The following is a 21,405-nucleotide window of genomic DNA, read 5'->3' as shown; positions in this document are numbered from 1 at the left end:
CTGAGTTCATAAGTCATGCGTGTTTCCTCCAACATACCCGTAGCCGTGTTCAATGACACTGGCCCAGAATACACCATTACAGTAACATTACACCACAAGCATAGCACCAAGACAATCCTTTAGCACCCCCATGTCCAGAGTATAAGATCAACCATTTGGGGCGTCGACCTAACACCAGGATTTGGTTAAACAAACAACATACACCCATAGTTGAAGAGAGATGAAGGCACCTAATAGAAGAATAAGCACAGATACTCAACTGGCATACAGAAGAACAGTACTCTTCTCTCTAGCATCATGGGAATCCCTGTCTCCCATAGTCCATCAATATTTTCATTCACTCATGCTGCATCCAGGGGTAGGTTTATCTCCCGTTTACTATACATGAGAGGGAGAGCAGCAGAGGTAATCCTGACCAGTTATGTCAGATCATCATACAACCAGGTGTACTTGACCCTAGTCAGAAAAGAGTATTAGTTTCCCTCATTTTATGCAATTATTCCCCATGCATTGTATACACTCCTTAGCTATGGTGTAGTGTAGTGTGCGGCTTTACGCCAATCTCAGCGGCTTCCTAAGGGGCGTGTGTGGCACACTTCAGTCTGATCCTGGGAGATCTGGATAAAACAGGTTGCCCACATCGAAGCGTACTTCCGCCTGGGACCCAGTGAATCTCGTGCGATAATCCCAGCCGTGGTCCCATCAAGCAGTCACCACTAAGTCAGCTCCACTAAGACTTGGAATAATCCACCCATTAACCACTGTGATTCCCCTGTATACAATTGAACCACGCTTGCTTGTGAGTAAGGTTGACATCGCCCACAAGTATTGTGGCCACGTGGGGCGTTCTAGCGTTGCAGAGGAAGATGACACCGCCTGCCGCTAACGAGAGACAGAGTGACTCCTGCTCTCCTTCAAGCATGCCTACTGCTCTCACGAACTACTTAACTTTTCTGTTTAGATCTTAAAATATCCCCTGATTGTCCTTTATTTCTTTTTAGGGAAAACTAGCATTATTTTAATATTTATTCAAGTTTTTAATTCAGGACACGAACGTCCTCCTGTACTAAGATGAATATTCGTTATTAGTTATGTAACAAACAATCTGGCCAAGCTAAATATACAGACTATGTTATAAGTCCCACAAATATTCTTTCTGTAACATCAATAAATTGTCGCCAATAAACTCGACACCTGTATATACATTAACCTCTCACCTCACTTCAGGTGTTCCAATTATTGATGCCTGTATTTGAGAACATCGGTGAGGACCAAGTAGTTCGTAGCGTTGCCTTCACCACTATGCACTTCTGGGAACCAAGTGCCACGTGGTGGAAGCGTGTTGCCCTCTCTACTTGGTATGAGCCCTCCTCTCAAGTGGCCAGCCTCATCTCTGCCACCATCACTTCCCTCGCTCATAGTCATGAACCTATGTAAGTACTGCAGAGGGTAAATTTCTCTTTCCACTCGTCCTCACTTTTCTCATCCTTGTCTCATTCCTTAGAAACAATATTTGTAATAAGTCCAAATATTTTCACCATTAGAATTGAAAATTAAATGAGAGTAATGTCGCTGATATGTACAGTACAGTTAAACTGAAAAACATCTCGATAATTGGCCATACCTGACATTTATTCTGCTGTATGTTTCTCATCTTTATGCCAGAATAACAGCATGAAAAAAATCAGGAATTGATGTGGTTAAATTCCCAATCCTCTTTAGTAGTTAGAGATTTTTAAGCCCAAAATGCCATGATATTAAAAAAAAAGTGCAGAAGAAAAATTCTGGGAAGATCCAGGAAGTTAGTCAAATTTTATGTTTTTTTGCCGTCCCAGTCAACGTGCGCCTTCGGTAACCGCTTCCAGAATTAAATCAATAGAATGTATATATAGCCCTTAAAAAGTAATTTCCCCTCACAAAAAACACATTGAAGGTTAATTTAATATGTAAATACTCTTTCCCTGATATAATTTTCTCGAACTATATAGTACTGAATATTATCAAAACTCACTTTTCTGGTTATTCAGGTTCCAACATTAATCACATTGTAAGGAGAAATGAAATATGTGTTTTACCAGAAGCTGAAATCTGGCCACAATATGCATTTAACAGAGGCTGATTGACCTAACGGGAGTTAAAATTAAAAACGCATTTTTTTCCCAAATTTACCCTTACATTGACTTTTCACATGTTGGTAGTATTACTGAACTTTAAACAGAACCGCAAAAAATTGTTCTATGCCAGTTTTGCCCCCGTGGGACTAGAAAATGCCTTGACTATATCTATATGATCTTCAAGTAGATGCCAATTATTGCTAAAAGTGTCGAATGAATATTGTTCACAAGTATATATATAAAGTTGACCAAGGATAAATACCCAAATATCTCAACCCTAAACGAGACCAAGTACTAAATCTGACCACTTTTGACTACAGAAGAGAGAATCTGTTACGGATAAATCCCCATTAACAATTGTAGTAGCTTTGTCAGCATAATGATGGATTTGCTCAATATAGTCTATGATATTTGTACTTTAGCAAATAATTGGTCTCCATTGATAGAGTAGAGACTGAAAAATAAACTTTGGGCCATAGTATAAAATATTGGTAAGTCTTTTGATCTACTAGTAAACGTCAAGGAGTTTATTGATTTTTTGCTTCATATGTGTACTTTTTTACAACATCGCGTTTATTTACTGTTGTACCTTTCAGTACTTATTACTTTAATTCGCTTCCCATTTGTAGAATAAATAATATCACCTTAAAAACACGTACATTACTTTACAGGTCTAAGATCGCTTCCCATGTGCTCCACCTGGCCAAGCCTCCTGCTACACCGTCCCTATCTCATTCCTCCCTATTTTACATCCCGAATTTCCTCGCCAAATGTGAGGTAAGATACACCTATACTTCTTACGCTTAAACTTCTACCTCTCAATGTTTCTCCTACCACCAACGTCTCCCCCTACCCTCAATGCTTCCCATAATCTCAACGTCTCTCGCACTCTCAGCGCCTACCCTAGGTCAATGGCATTGATCTGGTGCCTACCCTACCCTCAACACCTCTCGTACGCTGAACGCTTTCTGTACCGTCAATTCTTTTCCTTTCAGTTACAATCATCATTATTTTTATTGAAAAAACTATTAAACTGAATACATTCTACCATGAATAATTACCTTATATCACCATTTATGCTCTCACATCACCAGTTTGCTCTCACGTCACCAGTTACGCTTTCACATCACTAGTTATGCTCTCACATTACCAGATATGCTCTAACATCACCAGTTATGCTCTCACATTTCCAGATATGCTCTAACATCAACAGTTATGCTCTGACATCACTAGTTATGCTCTGACTTCACCACTTAAGCTCTCACATCACCACTTAAGCTCACACATCACCAGTTACGCTCTCACATCACCAGTTATGCTGTCACATCACCAGTAATGCTCTCACATCACCAGTTACGCTCTCAAATCACCAGTTACGCTCTCACATCACCAGTTATACTCTCAAATCACTAGTTACGCTCTCACATCACCAGTTATGCTCTCACTCTATTAGTTATACTCTCACTTTACCAGTTACGCTCTCACATCACCAGTTATACTCTCACATCACCAGTTACGCTCTCACATCACCAGTTACGCTCTCACATCACCAATTACGCTCTCACATCACCAGTTACGCTCTCACATCACCAGTTATGCTCCCACATCACCAGTTACGTTCTCACATCACCAGTTATGCTCCCACATCAATAGTCACGCTTTCACATCACCAGTTATACTCTCACATCACCAGTTACGCTCTCACTACACCAGTTATGGCTCTCACATCACCAGTTACGCTCTCACATAACCAGTTACGCTCACACATCGCCAGTTACGATCAACACATCACCAGTTATGCTTTCACTTTATCAGTTATGCTCTCACATCACCAGTTATACGCTCACATCACCAGTTATTCTCTCACGTCACCATTTATGCTGTCACATCACCAGTAACGCTCCCAAATCACCAGTAATGCACATCACCAGTGACGCCTGCACGTCTCCAGTTATGCTCTCACATCACTAGTTACGCTGTTAAATCACCAGTTATGCTCTCACATCACCAGTTACGCTCTCACATCACCAGTAATGCTCTCACATCACCAGTTACGCTGTTACCTCACCAGTTAAGCTCTCACGTCGCCAGTTACGTTATCACATCACCAGTTACGCTCTCACACCATCAGTGATGCTCTCACTTAACCTGTTATACTCTCACTTTATTAGTTACGCTCTCACATAACCAGTTACACTCTCACTTCACTATTTATGCTCTCACATCACCAATTTCGCTCTCATATCACCAGTTATGCTCTTACATCTCCAGTTACGCTCTCACATCACCAGTTATGCTCTCACATCACCAGTTATGCTCTCACATCACCAGTTATGCTCTCACATCACCAATTACGCTGTCACATCACTAGTTATGCTCTCAGAACACCAGTTACGCTCTCACATTACAAGTTACGCTCTCATAGTAGCAGTTATGCTCTCACATCACCAGTTATAATCTCACTTTATCAGTTGCGCTCTCACATAACCAGTTATACTCTCACTTCACCAGTGACGCTCTCACATCATCAGTTATGCTCTCACATCACCAGTTACGCTCTCACATCACCAATTATGGTCTCACATCATTATTTATGCTCTCACATCACCAGATATAATCTCACATCATCAGTTATGCTCTCACATCACCAGTTACTCTCTCACATCACCAATAATGCTCTCACTTCACCAGTGACGCTCTCACATCATCAGTGATGCTCTCACTTCACCAGTTATACTCTCACTTTATCAGTTGCGGTCTCACATAACCAGTTACACTCTCACTTCTTCAGTGACGCTCTCACGTCATCAGTTATGCTCTCACATCACCAGTTATGCTCTCATATCACCAGTTATGCTTTCACAGCACCAGTTAAGCTTTTACATCACCAGTTACGCTCTCACATCACCAGTTACGCTCTCCCATCGCCTATTACGCTCTCACATCACCAGTTACGCTCTCACAACACCAGTTACGCTCTCACATCACCAGTTACGCTCTCACATCACCAGGTATGCTCTCACATCACCCTTTACGCTCTCACATCCCCAGTTACGCTCTCACATTACCAGTCATGCTCTCACATCACCAATTATGCTCTTATTTTACCAGTTAAGTTCTCACATCACCAGTTAAACTCTCACTTTACCAGTTACGCTCTCACATCACCAGTTATGCTCTTAAATCACCAGTTATGCTTTTAAATCACCAGTTATGCTCTTACATCACCAGTTGTGGGCTCATATCATGAGCTACGCTTTCACATCACCAGTAATACTCTCACTTTACCAGTCACGTTCTCACTCCTGCAGATACGCAATAAATTAAATACTAAATCTGGAGAATCTTGATCCTATTTGCATTTTATTTTTGTAATGGTTTCAAATTCATAAATATAAACAACAGATACAGGGGCAGATACGACCACTTGTACCGATACATATCTAGACTCAGGTACAGGTTACAAGAACAAGCGAACATTAGGTAAATATAGAACTTATCAGTGGTAACATCTTTGATCAAATCACCTTTCTAAGACTGTAATTCCAATAAAACTTCCAAAACATTCAAACAGCATCAATGATCTAAAGATTCAGCCATACATTTATTGACTCTACCATAGTATTATATAGCATACTAAGACTCTACTATTGTATTATATAAAATGCTAAGACTCTACCATAGTATTATATAACATACTAATTCTCTACCTTAGTAATTATATAACATACTAAGACTAAGACTCTACCATAGTTTTATATAACATACTAAGACTAAGACTCTACCATAGTTTTATATAACATACTAAGAATCTACCAAAGTATTATATAACATACCAAGAGTCTACCATGGTATTATGTAACATACCAAGAGTCTACCATGGTATTATGTAACATACCAAAGCTCTACCAAAGTATTATATGACATACTAAGAGTCCACCTTAGTTTTGTATAAAACACCAAGACTTTACTATTGTATTATGTATAACATACCAAGACTCTACCATGGTATTACATAACATACGAAGAGTCTACCATAGAATTAGGAGATAAAATATGTGTTTAATCACAGGCAAAGACTCTCGCTACCCTTGGATGGTTTGCCAATACTGAGAACCTCTTCCCTGCCGCGATTATTTTACGCCTGAAGATGAATGCCTTCTTTGGCTTCTCAGAAACTTTCATGGTAAGTTTTTGAGGTTACTTAACTTATACACCATAAGAAATGTTGCAAGTAATATGTATATATTTCTGTGCTTCTGCTTGGATTTGTGTTGGTGTGCATACCTCCATACCTATTGTGCGTGGTGTATAATCTTCGTCTGTGTGATTGAATGTTTGTCTATGCCTGTGTGTGTATACATGCAGAAAAATATATATATATATATATATATACATATATATATATATATATATATATATATATATATATATATATATATATATATATATATATATATATATATATAAATCACTATATATATATATATATATATATATATATATATATATATATATATATATATATATATATATATATATATATATATATATATATATATAATGTGTGTGTGTAATGACGCACACAAATTATATCAACAATTCCTGAATATGTATTCTACTGGAAATTTTTTTATAGTTCTTATTTTTATTTTTCTTGCCACCATTACCAACTTTATGATGATTTTCAGATAAATATTGGACAACTCCACTTTGATCACGCCTTCAGAATAAACTTCGACAATTTCCTCTTCATGAACCACAAAATGGACGATAGAGACATCGCAGCCATCGCCCGTGACATGTATGAGGAGCTCAAGGTAAAGTGATATTGATGTATATGCTACCCTGAGATTGATTGACTATAATTTTTATCACTTCAGAGCAACAACAGAGCTACAGGTGCAGAGAAACGCTCAAATACACCACCTTGCCGGGGTGTGTGAGTTGGGGGAAAAGCTCCGAGATTCAGCAAGTTATGTTAGCCGTTGTCTGTTGACATCCGGTATGACCACCCACAAGGTCCTAGATCCAAGCATGGGTTGTCAGCCTCACCCACCGAAGGGGTCGCCCTGAGGCAGCTCTCATTTGGACGTATCTGTCCGGACTGCGGGACGTTTGGCCTAACTCGAGATGATGTACTTGTCTCTATGCTCTTCAAATGCCATATTAGACTTTGAGTGGGAAGTGGTCATTGACCATCATGGTATACATTATAAATTATTTTTTGTTACCCACATCAGGGCTTAGGGGGTGAAAATATAATAATAATAATAATAATAATAATAATAATAATAATAATAATAATAATAATAATAATAATAATTATAATTATAATTATAATAATAATAATAATTATAATTATAATAATAATAATGATAATAATTATAATTAATAATAATAATAATAATAATAATAATAATAATAATGATAATAATAATAATAATAATAATAATAATAATAATAATAATAATAATTACGAAATAAAAAAAATATTAATGCTGAGAAACGATATATGTATGTTGCGTTGTCAAAGTGCGAGAAACAATTGAGACCCTGCAATTGTATGTAAATGAAGTAGAAAGTCAGATGAGCTACCTAGAAATTGGTCACAATTTTTGTATATCTATTTTATATATAGTTTTAAGTTACTAACTCTGATATACTATATTCATATTAATCAATCCATCAAATAACATTAAATCACACACCAATTTGGATAAATTATAATTTAATTGTAATAAAAAAACTATTTTGGAAATGCAAACTCATGTTTGAGTATATGTATTACAACTAAAATTAGATCAGTACCCCTCCATATCATTCACCATTATGTTAAAACAGGTATATTAAACTATAACAATATAAGAGTAATTAATAATTTGAGTAATAATCCCAGGAACCATCACAACATTCCAGAATTATTATGAAATGAAGTTTCCGCTGAATGTTCGCTTAAGCCTGAACCCACTTTGCTTCATGATCTCTCTTTTATCACTATTTACAGGAGGAGCTTGTGATCAATTTATTTGGTCAGAAAAATAATGCGGAGTATTGGCTGGGGCAGGAGGAAGGAGTCCACTTCCTTTCACATGCTGCAGCTGGTATGAATTTGATTCGTTTTCTATAGCATATTAATTTTCATCATCGACCTTCCAGGTATGCTCTTATAATCTTCTCTCTCAAGCTTTCCCTTTCTACTGAAGGTCTTCAAGCTCCCTAACATAATTTACACAGCTGGTACTTTGTCTTTTCCGTAATATTTCCTTCAAAAGATGTCGAAGTCTTTAAACTGCTAGGAGAAGATATGAGCACGGGGGTTGAGGAGGCTGCAGTGAGAGCGGGTAAACAAAGTGAAAGGTTACAGGGAAATAGTGCTGGGAATTATGACAAAACTAAATTAGGTCAGGAGTTAAAACCTAAACGCAAAAAAGAGAGGAATTAGAACATGACTAACGTAAATGTCTACTACGCAAACAGCAGAAGTATGAGAAACAAGATGGATGAAATCAGAGCGTTGGTATGTACCGAAAAAATCGATATAATAGCATTCACCGAAACAGGGATAAACCTAGACTCACGTGAGTTACCTGTTGAATACCAAATTGCGGGTTACAAATTATTCCATACCGATAGGTAGATTAGGAAAGGAAGCGGAGTAGCAATCTATGTCACGGATAATCTGAAGTGTGAAATAAATAAAGAAATAAAAACAGAGAGGAATACAGAAACAATTTGGATATAATTAATCGATGGTAGGGAAAAATTAATCACAGGAGTAATATACAGACCTCCTAATCTTGAAAGAGCTGATGAGTGACTTATTTGGGATGAAATGCGCATGGCTTCCATACATAGCAAAGTCTGCATAGTAGGCGACTTTAACTTTAGCCAAATAGATTAAACAAGTGATCGCTGGCACCTTCGTCCCCAGTGAAACTTTGAACGCTCGTGCTTGGCTAGAGTACAGCGAATGAGGGTGCACCAAGTCCAAAGACTTTCATGGTTAATTAGGGTGTGCCAAGTCTGTAGACTTGCATCGTTTTCCATAGTAAATAAAATGGTTAATTAAAGACTTCCTAAAGAAACCATCGACATGGGACCAGGTTTCTTACACTCTACGAATTTTTTGCGATTTTTCCACCAAGTTTTGGCTGCCCAGAACAGACAGACAGACAGATACACGCCTAGTCCTATAGTATATTAGATTGACCTTACTGGTAACTCAAAATCAAATGATTTTCTTGAAACAATACAGGACTGTTTCCTAAGCCAATAGATAGCCGAATGCACCTGGGGTAATAATAAACTCGATTTATTTCTGTCAAACAGAGAAAACATCATTAGTAATGTCGAGGTAGGGAACGAACTTGCTATCAGTTATCACAAAGAAATTAGATTCCAGTTAGAATTTCAAGGCAGCAGCAAGGAAAATTCCACTAATGTCCCAGATTTCAGAAGGGCAAACTTTGAAAGTTTGAAGAGGCAGCTGAGAGAAGGGGGTGAATTACATGACCTCACATGAGGTGACCTCACACAATGTACCCACAGAGGGTGACCTCACCTTATCTGGAGACCTGACGGTTGAGGATGACCTGATAACGAGATCTGAGGTTGCCGAGTTCCACAACAATTTAAATAATGAGTTACTTAATGCAAAAAGGCAGAACATACCATACAGGAAACTCAGATCAAACAACAATGACCCTAAATGGATAAATAATTATTTAAAGAATATTATTGGACAAGGGAAGGTTATAGGTAGGAGAATAAATCGTGGTGAAGTCTACCTCCGAGATTATTATAAGGTATTGGCCAGAAGGATTAAGACCGAGATAAGAAAAGCAAAGAGGAATAATGAACTGAAGATAGCAAGGGAGGCGAAGTCAAACCCCAAGGGATTCTATCAAATGTATCAAATCAAAACACGAGAAAACATTGAATCAATACAGTCAGACACCGGCGAGCTAACTGATAACCACGGAGAAATGAGCAATAATCTGAATAAATATTTTTCAACAGTTTTTACCACGGACTCTATACAGAGATAGTGAAGAAAATAAATAAAGCGAGATAGTAGTGACTAGTAACGATGTTAGTAGGCAATAGACAAACTAAAGCCTAATATGTCACCAGGTCCCGATGAGATATTTGCCAGAGTATTAAAGGAATGTAAGGAAGAGCTTAATATGCCCTTAGCAAATTTGCTTAACATGTCCTTAAAAACGGGTTAATACCAGAATCTTGGAGAATAGCGAAAGTAATACCGATTTTCAAGAAGGGAGATAGATCACTGTCCTCTAACTACCGACCAATCAGTCTAACATCAATTGTAGGCAAATTACTGGAAGCAATCATTTCAAAGTTTATTCAAAATCACTTGAAGAAGCACAAGTTGATCAATGATTCCCAACATGGCTTTACAAGAAGGCGTTCATGTCTAACTAATCTATTAACATTCTTTTCATCTGTTTTCGAATCAGTGGAGGAGGGGCACAATTATGATGTGGTATATCTCGACTTTAGCAAAACCTTCGACAAAGTCCCCAACTAAAGGCTAATAAGAAAAGTGGAGGCTCATGGCATTAAAGGAGATATTCGAAAATGGATTAGGGCGTGGTTACAGGACAGGAAACAGCGAGTGAGCATTAACTGCACCAAATCCCATTGGAGTAACGTCACTAGTGGAGTTTTCCAAGGTTCAGTACTCGGACCATTATTATTTATTATATACATAAACGACATAGATATCGGCGTAGACAGCAACATAAGTAAATTTGCTGAGGACACTAAAATAGGGTGTGTAATTAAATCTGATGATGACTCCGCAAAACTACAGGAAGATCTAAAAAAAATTTTCAAATGGTCTGACAAATGGCAGATGAACTTTAATGTGGACAAATGTACAGTACTCAGTATAGGAGATGTAGACAGGGTAACCAGATACCAGATGAACAACGATGTTATTGAGAAATCCGACTGCGAGAAATGTTTAGGAGTAATGATAAGTAGGACCCTTAAGCCAAGTAAGCAATGTGTATTTGCTCGAAACAAGGCTAAACTTGGGTTCAATCAAAGAAGTGTTAGGTACAAGACTAGCGAGGTCATCTTAAAACTATATCTTGCGCTTGTGAGACCTCACTTGGATTACGCAGTTCAATTCTGGTCACCGTAGTACAGAATGGATATAAAATCCTTGGAAAGAATTCAGAGAAGAATGACAAGACTAATCCCGGGCATTAGGAACCTTGAGTACAGCGACAGTTTTTAAATGCCACGAAAGCGCTTGGGATCTTCGTGTTTTCTTGTTTCCTTGTGGTTATCAGCATATACTTGGATCACGCCACCTACAGTGATTTACTTACACACACACACACACACACATATATATATATATATATATATATATATATATATATATATATATATATATATATATATATATATATATATATATATATATATATATATATATATATAGATATTGGTTATATATATATTGGTGGGTTGGCCAGTAGAAAAATGACTAAATTGTAATGCTGCCCATGCCTGGTTTACATTATAACCATAAGCACTATGTTACAGATAATCCCACCCTTCTGAACGGAATTTTTGTCCAAACCAACTTGCCACATATCCAGCGATATGTGGACTACACTGAGGTGCTGCCCACTGACCTTGGTCTGCCCTTCTTTGTTCAGGTAAGTCCCTCGTGGCCTTAGCTCGTACTGCTATTAGTTTATATATATCAGGTAATTATCTGCCCACCTTACATTTTGTGGCCGCGTTTAACTTTAACAGGAGTTATTTTACCCGTGAGTCAATCTGAGCTGATACATTTTATCATCAGGTAAATGTTTGGTTACCCATTTTTTTTTCAGCTAAATATAATAAATTTATGACCTGTTGAAAAGTTGTGGTTACTGTGTGGCTGCGAGGTTGGAGAAAGACTTTTGTTGGATTGCAGTACACGGAATATCGAGATCGTTGTCTGTACGAGCAAAATCTAGTCCATTTTCTAAACTATTAATGACAGCGACGCAGTTACAGGATTTTTTGGCAAAGGTAAAACATGAGTATGACAGACCTGGACTATCGTTGAATAAAGAACAAAAGTTTTATCGTGTTTCTCAATCCCTCAGACCCATAAATAGGTTTAAGACTCGGATTTGAACATTATTGAGTCTTTTGTAACTATAAAACTATCATGAATTGTAGAAGAAGTTTAAGTAATGAAGCAAATAATTCCCAATTTAACAAACTGGTCATGTAATACGTTAAGCAAATGTGTGTAGTTATCAACCGTCATGTTGGGAATGGGAGGAAGCCAAACTGGGCGTCATTAGATTCGCGTCAGCTACCGCTTTTGTCAAAAACTATTGAAAGGAAGGAACATAAACTTCTATTGAACTGGAAACTGCAGAAGTTTTCCTTGTGCAGAATTGTGTAGCTGTACAGTAGTTGTTAGTTTAATTAAGAGAGTTGTATACCAACAAAAATGGATGAAGAAAATTTTAAATAAAATGAATGCATAAACTAGTGAGAAACTTAATTTTTTAAAAGGGCTGTGATATGCAATACAACTAGTTAACTTTTAAACCATGTGCCTAACAGTTACCTAAATGAATGAATTTTATCGTATCGGTATTTCAATGACATCCAGCGGTTTGAAACTGAAAAAAACATTAACAAGGGAATGTACTTAAGAATAAAATACCCCAAATAGGGTATTAGGAGTTCATAAAATGCATGCATAAACAGTGTTTTGTTATACACTACAGGGAATGAAGCCATCTAGAATATAAATGGTCGTCATCTTAAAAAACAACTCGTGTATAAGGTGTTCTATTCGTACCGTACCATCACACGAAACTTCAGGATAAAACCTTGTGCGTGTCACCATTTGCACTACTTTGTGTCTAAGCCGCTCCTCTATGGGCAGTATTTTGTGTATACGAGAATTGCTACTACACGCTGAGAAAATCGATACAAGCATTTGTTTTGTGTTTCTTGGTAGAACTAGCTATCAAAGAGAGCGACAAGGTCATCAAATAATGACGAAACTTCCTAATTGTCGCAGGGAGCAATCAGCGTCCCTATACATCAAGGATGTGTATACAGTACCAGTGTAGATATATTTTTATTTTTCTCTTTTACAGTATGTTCAGCAGCACGCCTTCTGGCTTCAAGAGGACAGCTTCAGCGCCCAAGGAGAACGAGGAAAAGTTAAAGGCAGCATTAACTTTATATTTGAGTATGTATCTCAAACTTTGTTTTCAAAAGTTTGTAGTCCACGTGGAAGAGTGAACATCTTCCTCTTTTCAATTTCCACACACACACATATATATATATATATATATATATATATATATATATATATATATATATATATATATATATATATATATATATATATATATATATGCAAGTAAATCACTGTAGGTGCGCGTGATCTAGGAATATGCTGATAACCACAAGGAAAGAAGAAAACAACAATGACCCTAAATGGATAAATAATTATTTAAAGAATATTATTGAACAAAGGAAGGCTATAGGAAGGAGTGTGTTACAAGACTAGCGAGGTCACCCTAAAACTATATCTAGCGCTTGTGAGACCTCACCTGGATTACGCAGTTCAATTCTGGTCACCGTATTACAGACTGGATATAGAATCATTTGAAAGAATCCAGAGGAGAATGACAAGACTAATCCCGGGCATTTGGACCATTGAATACAGAGACAGGTTAAAGCATCTTAATTTGCACTCCCTCGAGAGACGTAGAGTGAGTGGCGACATGATAGAGGTGTATAAATAGAAGTCAGGGCTAAACAAAGGTGACATTACAAAGGTACTCAAACTATCCAACCAGGAGGGAACTAGGAACAATGGTTTTAAATTAAACAAATTTAGATTTAGGCGCGAAATAGATAAACATTGGTTTTGAAATAGAGTAGTGGACGAGTGGAACAAGTTACCAAATATCATCATTAACTTGAATACGCTGGATATCTTCAAACATAGGTTGGATGAATATATGAGCAATAGGGGTTGGGTGTAAATGGCACTGCCCAGTATCGACCAATAGCCCCGCTGCAGTTGCCTCCATTCTTAAGATCCAATGTTTTTTATGTGTCCACATGATACTGTGATACATCAGTGTAAACTTGCTCTAATTTGTGTAACATATACTGCAGTAGTTAACAGTGAGGAAATTAAATTCTTTTTTGCATCATTTCAAAATAAATATCATTGACTCCTAAGTATTTGTTAGAAAATGAATAAACTGTTTGGTGATGCAATGAAATATAACAAACGGTTCAAGCAAACTGGATCGAGCCGGCCCCAGTACACCTTTGGATGTAACCCCTTCCTGTGAATAGTGAAAGTGCTTTTCTGTCAGAGAGAACGTTAAAAAAATATTAGTCTGTGTGATATAAAACACATTTGTATTATATAAATATTATAAAAACCTAAGCTCTACAAATCAAAAACATCCGCATCTTTTACTGTAGATGCTGATGAAGATAGAGATTTTTGCAGATGCAGATATTACACCAATCACTAATATAACAACCTCACCCCGCCAGGTTTCGAACCCATGATCTTTTGTGTGTGACCAGGGAACGCTACCACCGTGCCACTCGGACACACCAAAAGCAATCCTAAACTTTGCTCTTCCTGTTCGAGGATGGCCGGCCCTATATAGGGCCACGCAGGCGTGAATTTGTTTAAGGTGTAGAAGCTGTCACCAACATAACAACCATACCCAAGGCTAACGAACTTTATGACCCAGTGTCAAGGAATATTAAAAAAAAAAAAGACCAGACATTTCGCCAACTGCACTGGCTAAATATTAACACAGAACACAGTTTGCAAATTGATTGCCATCGAGGTCATCTATTGTTATTGGTTAAAGTAAGACAAATGGAGTAAAGAAGCATGGTTATAGATTTACCCTGCTTGGGAATTGAACCCTGGACCACTCGCTTGGAAGACGAGTTTGCTGCACATCACTGTTACGATAGAGGCTACTGCTATTATTGGAAGCAATACGTAAGAACATAAGAAAATAAGGAGTCTGCAATAGGCCGGTTGGCCTGTGCATGGCATGTCCTGTCGAGAGTTACTACCACTCTCTATCATCCATGAATCTATCTAGCCTCCTTTTGAAACTTTCCAGAGTTCCCGCACTTACTACAAAGATGCTAAGCTTGTTCCACTCGTCCACCACCCTATTTGTGAAACAATTTCTTCCTATCTCCCTCCTAAACCTAAACTTATCCAACTTGAATCCATTGCTCCGAGTCCTATCCTGCTCGGATATTATAAGAACTTTATCTATATCCCCTTTATTGATTCCTTTCACCCACTTAAATACTTCTATCATATCTCCCCGTACTCTTCGTCTTTCTAGGGAATGCAAGTTACGTTTCTTTAATTTATCCTGATATGGAAGGTTTCTAAATCCCGGAATCATTTTTGTCATTCTTCGCTGCACCGACTCTCGTGAATTGATATCCATTCTATAACAAGGGCACCAGAACTGAACCGCATAATCGAGGTGCGGCCTGACTAGCGCAAGATGTAGTTGCAATAAGACCTCTGCTCTCTTATTACTTACACTTCTAGATATAAAACCCAATACTCTGTTTGCCTTATTTCGAACATTAATGCACAGTTTTCTAGGCCGTAGGTCCGGGCTTACAAGTACCCCTAGGTCTCTTTCACAAGTCGACTTCTCTAGGTTGATGTTGTTAAGGCTGTATACATTATCAGTATTTGTTCTTTCAATATTAAGTACGCTGCACTTGCTGGTGTTGAATTTCATTTGCCATTTTTCAGACCACCCCTGCAGTTTTTTTGATCCTCCTGTAATGCATTTGCATCCTGCCCTGAATTAATGTGCTGCCCTATTTTGGTGTCATCCGCAAACTTGCTTATGTCACTGCTGATCCCAGTATCTAGATCGTTTATGTAGATTATGAACAAGAGTGGGCCCAGTGCTGACCCCTGGGGAACCCCACTGGTTACACGGCCCCACTCAGATTTATCACCATCTACGCTGACCCCTCTGCGTTCTATCGGTGAACCATGATTTTATCCAATTTAAAACTTTCCCCTCGATACCGTGAGCCTTAATTTTTCTCAGATCCCTCTGATGCGGTACTCTGTCACATGCTTTTCTAAAGTCTAAGTAAATAACATCGTAATTTTCGTCATTATCTACTACCTCGAAGATTTTCCTAAAAAACGTCAGCAGATTTGTTAGACAAGATTTTCCCTTTGTAAATCCATGTTGAGAGCCGTAGATTAATTTGCTTTTCTCTAGATGCGATCGGATGCTATCTGCTATAATTGATTCAAGAAATTTCCCCACTACTGACGTCAAACTGATGGGCCGGTAATTTGACGCTGATGCTCTGTCTCCCTTTTGAATATGGGTACCACATTTGCCTGTTTCCACAAGTCTGGCACACCTCCGGTGTCTAATGATTTTGTAAATAAGTTTACGAGGGGTCCGCTAATCTGTTCCCTACACTCCTTCAAGACTTGAGGGAAAATTTCATCCGGCCCTGGGGATTTTGTGTTCTTTAGTTTATTTATCTTCTTAAGAACATCCTCTTTTCTGATAGTGATATTCTTTAATTTCTCTTCTTCCTTTCCCTTAAATATCAGTTCCACCTCTGGAATTTCCTCGCGAATTTCTTCTGTGAAAACTGATAAGAAGTAGCTGTTCAATGCTTTGCTACTTTCTTCACTGCCATTTATCACTTCTCCCCTCCCTGACTTTAAAGGCCCAACTTTGTCCTTGACCTTTGTTCTTTATACCTGGAAAAGTCCCTTGGGATTCGCCTTAGATTCTCTTGCTATTTTGATTTCACAGTGTCTCTTTGCTTTCCTTACATTTTTCTTAACATTCCTAGATAGTTCATAATACCTATTTCTGAGCAATACAATACTGTACCTGTAATATTTCTCTTGAAGTTATTTAGCATATGATTCATTATATTCTAACTTACATGAAGGTGACATTTGTTAAGAAAAACTGTTGTTTTTAAGATTGGTGTTAATATATTTCACCAATTTAAATGTTTCTGTTTGTGCAAGATATATAATTATCTCTCACTGTATCTCTACAATTCAGATGATTACTTCTCCTCCTTCTCTTTATCTTAGTATTTGTACAATCATCCAACTTAGTTTTTCACCCACCTCAGCTGCAGTCAGGACAGCACCCTGCTGACCAAAACACTACTCCCGTGGTCACAGCGAAAGTTCGCCGTCGGGGCTGGTCTCCACAACTCAGTGTCTGTGGTGGTTCCTCTCAAAATTCATGGAAATCTGGACATGACGCATAAGGAAGTGCATATCACAATAGAACCAACAAGTGACGATAAGGTGAGCCTAGAGGGTTACAAGTGTACCTATGAAGAAGTGCTTTTATTTATTTATTTTTTGTTCAATTACTGTATTCTTGGAGTGTGGCATTTGAGTTGATCCAGCGCTCGCCTCCTGTTATCGGTGATTCAATCTCGGGAACTCCCAATTCACCCAGCTGTAAATGGGTACCTAAGTTTACAACCTGGGAAAGTGAATGCAGTGCCGACGATGCTGCCTACCTGTATACTGAAGACTTAGTATAGAGTGTACTGTAGGCAAACTGTCTCTAAAGGGCAGTAATGTTTATTGAATCCACTCTCACTGTACTCTCGTTCTGTCTTCTGTCTCTCTCTCTCTCTCTCTTTCCAATAATTTTCCACCCCCCTTTTGTTTTATTCTGGCTCTCTCTCTCTCTCTCTCCCTGTCTATATTCATTGTGTGTAGTTGAATATGAAAATGGTGAACTTAATCCAATATTACAGGTGCGGCTGATTGACTCCCACAACTACCCCTTCACCGTCGTGACCGGGCCATTCCCCACCACCGTTTACAGAGAACGAAATGAATACAAAATAGTTGAAACCATTCAACCTGAATTATTTTCGGTGAGGATCTAAATAAGTTTTTTCCCGCATTTATTGCTATCACAGTTCTTTATTTTATTGTTAAAGTCAAAATACATTATAAAAAAAACAAAAAATCCACAATATTTGGTGATGTTTGCTACTGCTTCTAACCTGTAATTTTTACCTGCCAGCGAAACGTTCAGGAACTCCCTTCTGTCGTCGGACTCTCTCTTAAGTCTTCTTGGTCAGCGAACTTTGAATATCCGCTCAACGTTGCCTCTGTCTACAGGTAAGTAATGAATGCATTTACTAAGTAAACTAATAATAGATTTTAGTATCAAAGAGTATTCATGTTCGACAGTATTAGCCAAACTATAAAGTTATGATTTCTCAGGGCATCCACCAATTATTATGCCATGCTCTTTTAAAATGTGATACCTTACCAAATATACAACATTTTCCATAATATTCCAATAATATTTACAGGAAAATCTGATCAGCAGTTTATTTTCCTAGAATTAGTTTAAGCTTTTCTCTGTTGCAGTGGAGTGTCTGATCCATTTACCCCTTCATACAATAATTGGAAGTACATCCTTGAGTTTGATCCAGCTGCCTCCACCACCAAAAGCATCACATTTATCTTTAGATATGGTAAGTTAATAAATTTTATAGCTCATTTGTCGTCTAATTTGCTTATATTTGTGTTTAGACTTGAGGCGATGAAGGATTTGTAGACGGTGAGTACCGGATTTAATGATAGCACTGGCGTGTTCTATTCAACTTAGTTTATCATCTACAGTGACGCCGATAAGCTTGGTGGAATATGGTTGGAGGAGAGATTAATGTAGATAACCTTAGTCTTATTATACTTGATTGTGAATTGGTTGACGGCGGTCCAATTCTAGAAAATTTTCTGGGTGTTTGGGTGGACACTCTAACCAGCCATGGTGTTGTTAATGTCTAAAAAAAAAATAATAATAATAATAAAAAGACCGGGCGACCGCACCCAGTAAGGTTCATCATAATGAGGCAAAAAACATGATCACAGATCAAAGCAAAAAAACTATACAACCTCTTGTGGTGGCTGCAGGACCCTTCTCGAGGCTGGCATAAATGATCATCCTGAAAGAAGAAGCGCCTTTGTGGCAAAAGAGCTGGCTAGGTATAACATCGAACTAGCAGCTAATGTTGAGACCCGGCTCCCAGAACAGGGGCCTGGCTATACCTTCTTCTGGAAAGGTAATCCTGCTGTTGAGAGAAACTGCATTTTTAGAGTTGGCTTTGCCAGTCGCCAATCCACCCTAAATAGCCTAACCGAAATGCCTGTCGGGGTCAACGGGCGCCTTATGGCACTAAGAATCCCACTGAATTACTCACGTCATGCCTATGCAAAACTCTATCCCCAGAGAAAATAAGGCTGTGCTCCTAGGTGACTTCAATGCAAGAGTTAGCAGAGATGCTAACTTATTGCAGGGAACCAAAGGGAAAAACGGAGTGGCCAAGTGTAATCCCAACGGCCTACTCCTCCTCAGCAAGTGTGCTGAACACGACCTCACTATCACCAATACCTTGTTTAGGTAGACCAAGAAGTTCAAGTTTTTTTTGCAGCACCCACGATCTCATTGATTACATCATTGTCAGAGAAAGAAATCGCTGAGATGTTCTCATTACCTGAGCCAGCGTGGCCCAGACTCTCTTCACGTCGCTAAAAAAAAGAAGCCTCCATAAGAGGTTTTAACACCAAGTGACTGGAGGATCAAGAGATAGACTATGCTTTCAGAGAGCAGCTCGACGATGGGCTGATAAGAAGCCCAATAACAAAAAACCTAAATCCAAGTACTGAATGGCTTATCCTCAATGCTGTCATCACAAAAACCTGCAGAGATAACCTTGGCAAGATCGAAAGAAAACACCAGGATCAGCAGTGACATAAGCAAGTTTGCGGATGACACCAAAATAGGGCGGCAGATTATTTCAGGCAGGATGCAAATGCACTACAGGAGAATTTAAATAAACTGCAGGAGTGGTCAGAAAAATGGCAAATGAAATTCAACACCAGCAAGTGCAGCGTACTTAATATTGGAAGAACAAATACTGTCACTGCATACAGCCTTAACAACATCAACCTAGAGAAGTCGACTTGTGAAAGAGACTTAGGGGTACCTGTAGGCCCGGACCTACGGCCTAGAAAACAGTGCGGTAATGTTCGAAATAAGGCAAACGGAGTATTAGGTTTTATATCTAGAAGTGTAAATAATAAGAGCGCGGAGGTCATATTGCAACTACAGTATATCTTGCGCTAGTCAGGCCGCACCTCGATTATGCTGCTCAGTTCTGGTGCCCTTATTATACAATGGATATCAATTCACTGGAGTCGGTGCAGCGGAGAATGACGAAAATGATTCTGGGACTTAGAAACCTTCCATATCAAGATAGATTAAAGAAACTAAACTTGCGTTCCCTAGAAAGACGAAGAGTGCGGGGAGATATGATAGAAGTATTTAAGTGGGTGAAAAGAATCAATAAAGGAGATATAGATAAAGTTTTTTTAATATCCGAGCAGGATAGGACTCGCAGCAACGGATTTAAGTTGGATAAGTTTAGGTTTAGGAGGGAAATAGGAAGGAACTGGTTCGGAGATGGGGTGTATACGAGTGGAACAAGCTTTGCAACTTTGTAGTAAGTGCTGGAACGCTGGAAAGCTTTAAAAGGAGGCTAGATAGATTCATGGATGATAGAGAGTGGTAGTAACTCTCGACAGGAGCTGCCATGCACAGGCCAACCGGTCTATTGCAGACTCCTTATTTTCTTATGTTCTTATTGGTTTGGTGAAAATAACCAGGATCTAACAAACGAATGGTGGAAAAATATGGCGTGTGAAACTCAAAAATATATGCAAATCACCACAAGATGCGCGGCCGGCCTCTGCTCACTCAAGGTAACTCACTAATTAAAGGCGAATAAGGCGCCCGTCAGCTCTGAAAAATCACTACCATTCCCTGCTCAACCGGAAGCCCCATGTAGAGATCATGACTACCTAACAGGTCAGTCAGCACAGAGAGCTGACCCACCTCGGTTGTCCTCCATCCCCTGATGTGGTAGCTACTGCCATCAAGCAGATGAAAAATAAGAAAGCCACAGGACCTGATGGAATTCCAGCCGACGTGGATAAAGCAGGAAGACCTCTTCTTACCAGCCGCTCAGTAGTGGAAAATATATGTGAGAAAGAAGAAAATCTCCATGAAATTAAAGACGCCTTCATCACCAATATTTATATGAACAAGTGAGACCGGTCAGACTGTGGCAACTACCACGGGATCTCGCTGCTCTACATAACTGGCAA

General features: G+C 38.5%; 1 protein-coding gene across 1 annotated transcript in view; it reads left to right on the top strand.

The window, feature by feature from the left end:
* LOC121853770 (hemolymph clottable protein-like) overlaps window positions 1–21,405 on the top strand; it is a 58,415-nt gene that overhangs the window by 19,109 nt on the left and 17,901 nt on the right. Inside the window, exons 15-25 of the mRNA XM_042348125.1 lie at window positions 1,228–1,433; window positions 2,786–2,891; window positions 6,187–6,300; window positions 6,806–6,934; window positions 8,122–8,218; window positions 11,700–11,815; window positions 13,274–13,368; window positions 17,334–17,514; window positions 17,979–18,101; window positions 18,254–18,351; window positions 18,607–18,713. Of these exons, the coding sequence (XP_042204059.1) occupies window positions 1,228–1,433; window positions 2,786–2,891; window positions 6,187–6,300; window positions 6,806–6,934; window positions 8,122–8,218; window positions 11,700–11,815; window positions 13,274–13,368; window positions 17,334–17,514; window positions 17,979–18,101; window positions 18,254–18,351; window positions 18,607–18,713 (1,372 nt within the window). The remainder of the gene's footprint in view (window positions 1–1,227; window positions 1,434–2,785; window positions 2,892–6,186; window positions 6,301–6,805; window positions 6,935–8,121; window positions 8,219–11,699; window positions 11,816–13,273; window positions 13,369–17,333; window positions 17,515–17,978; window positions 18,102–18,253; window positions 18,352–18,606; window positions 18,714–21,405) is intronic.

This window comes from Homarus americanus, unplaced genomic scaffold, assembly GCF_018991925.1.
Source record: "Homarus americanus isolate GMGI-L3 unplaced genomic scaffold, GMGI_Hamer_2.0 scaffold18703, whole genome shotgun sequence".
Lineage (NCBI taxonomy): Eukaryota > Metazoa > Arthropoda > Malacostraca > Decapoda > Nephropidae > Homarus > Homarus americanus.
This window is presented reverse-complemented; position numbering and strand designations above follow the sequence as displayed.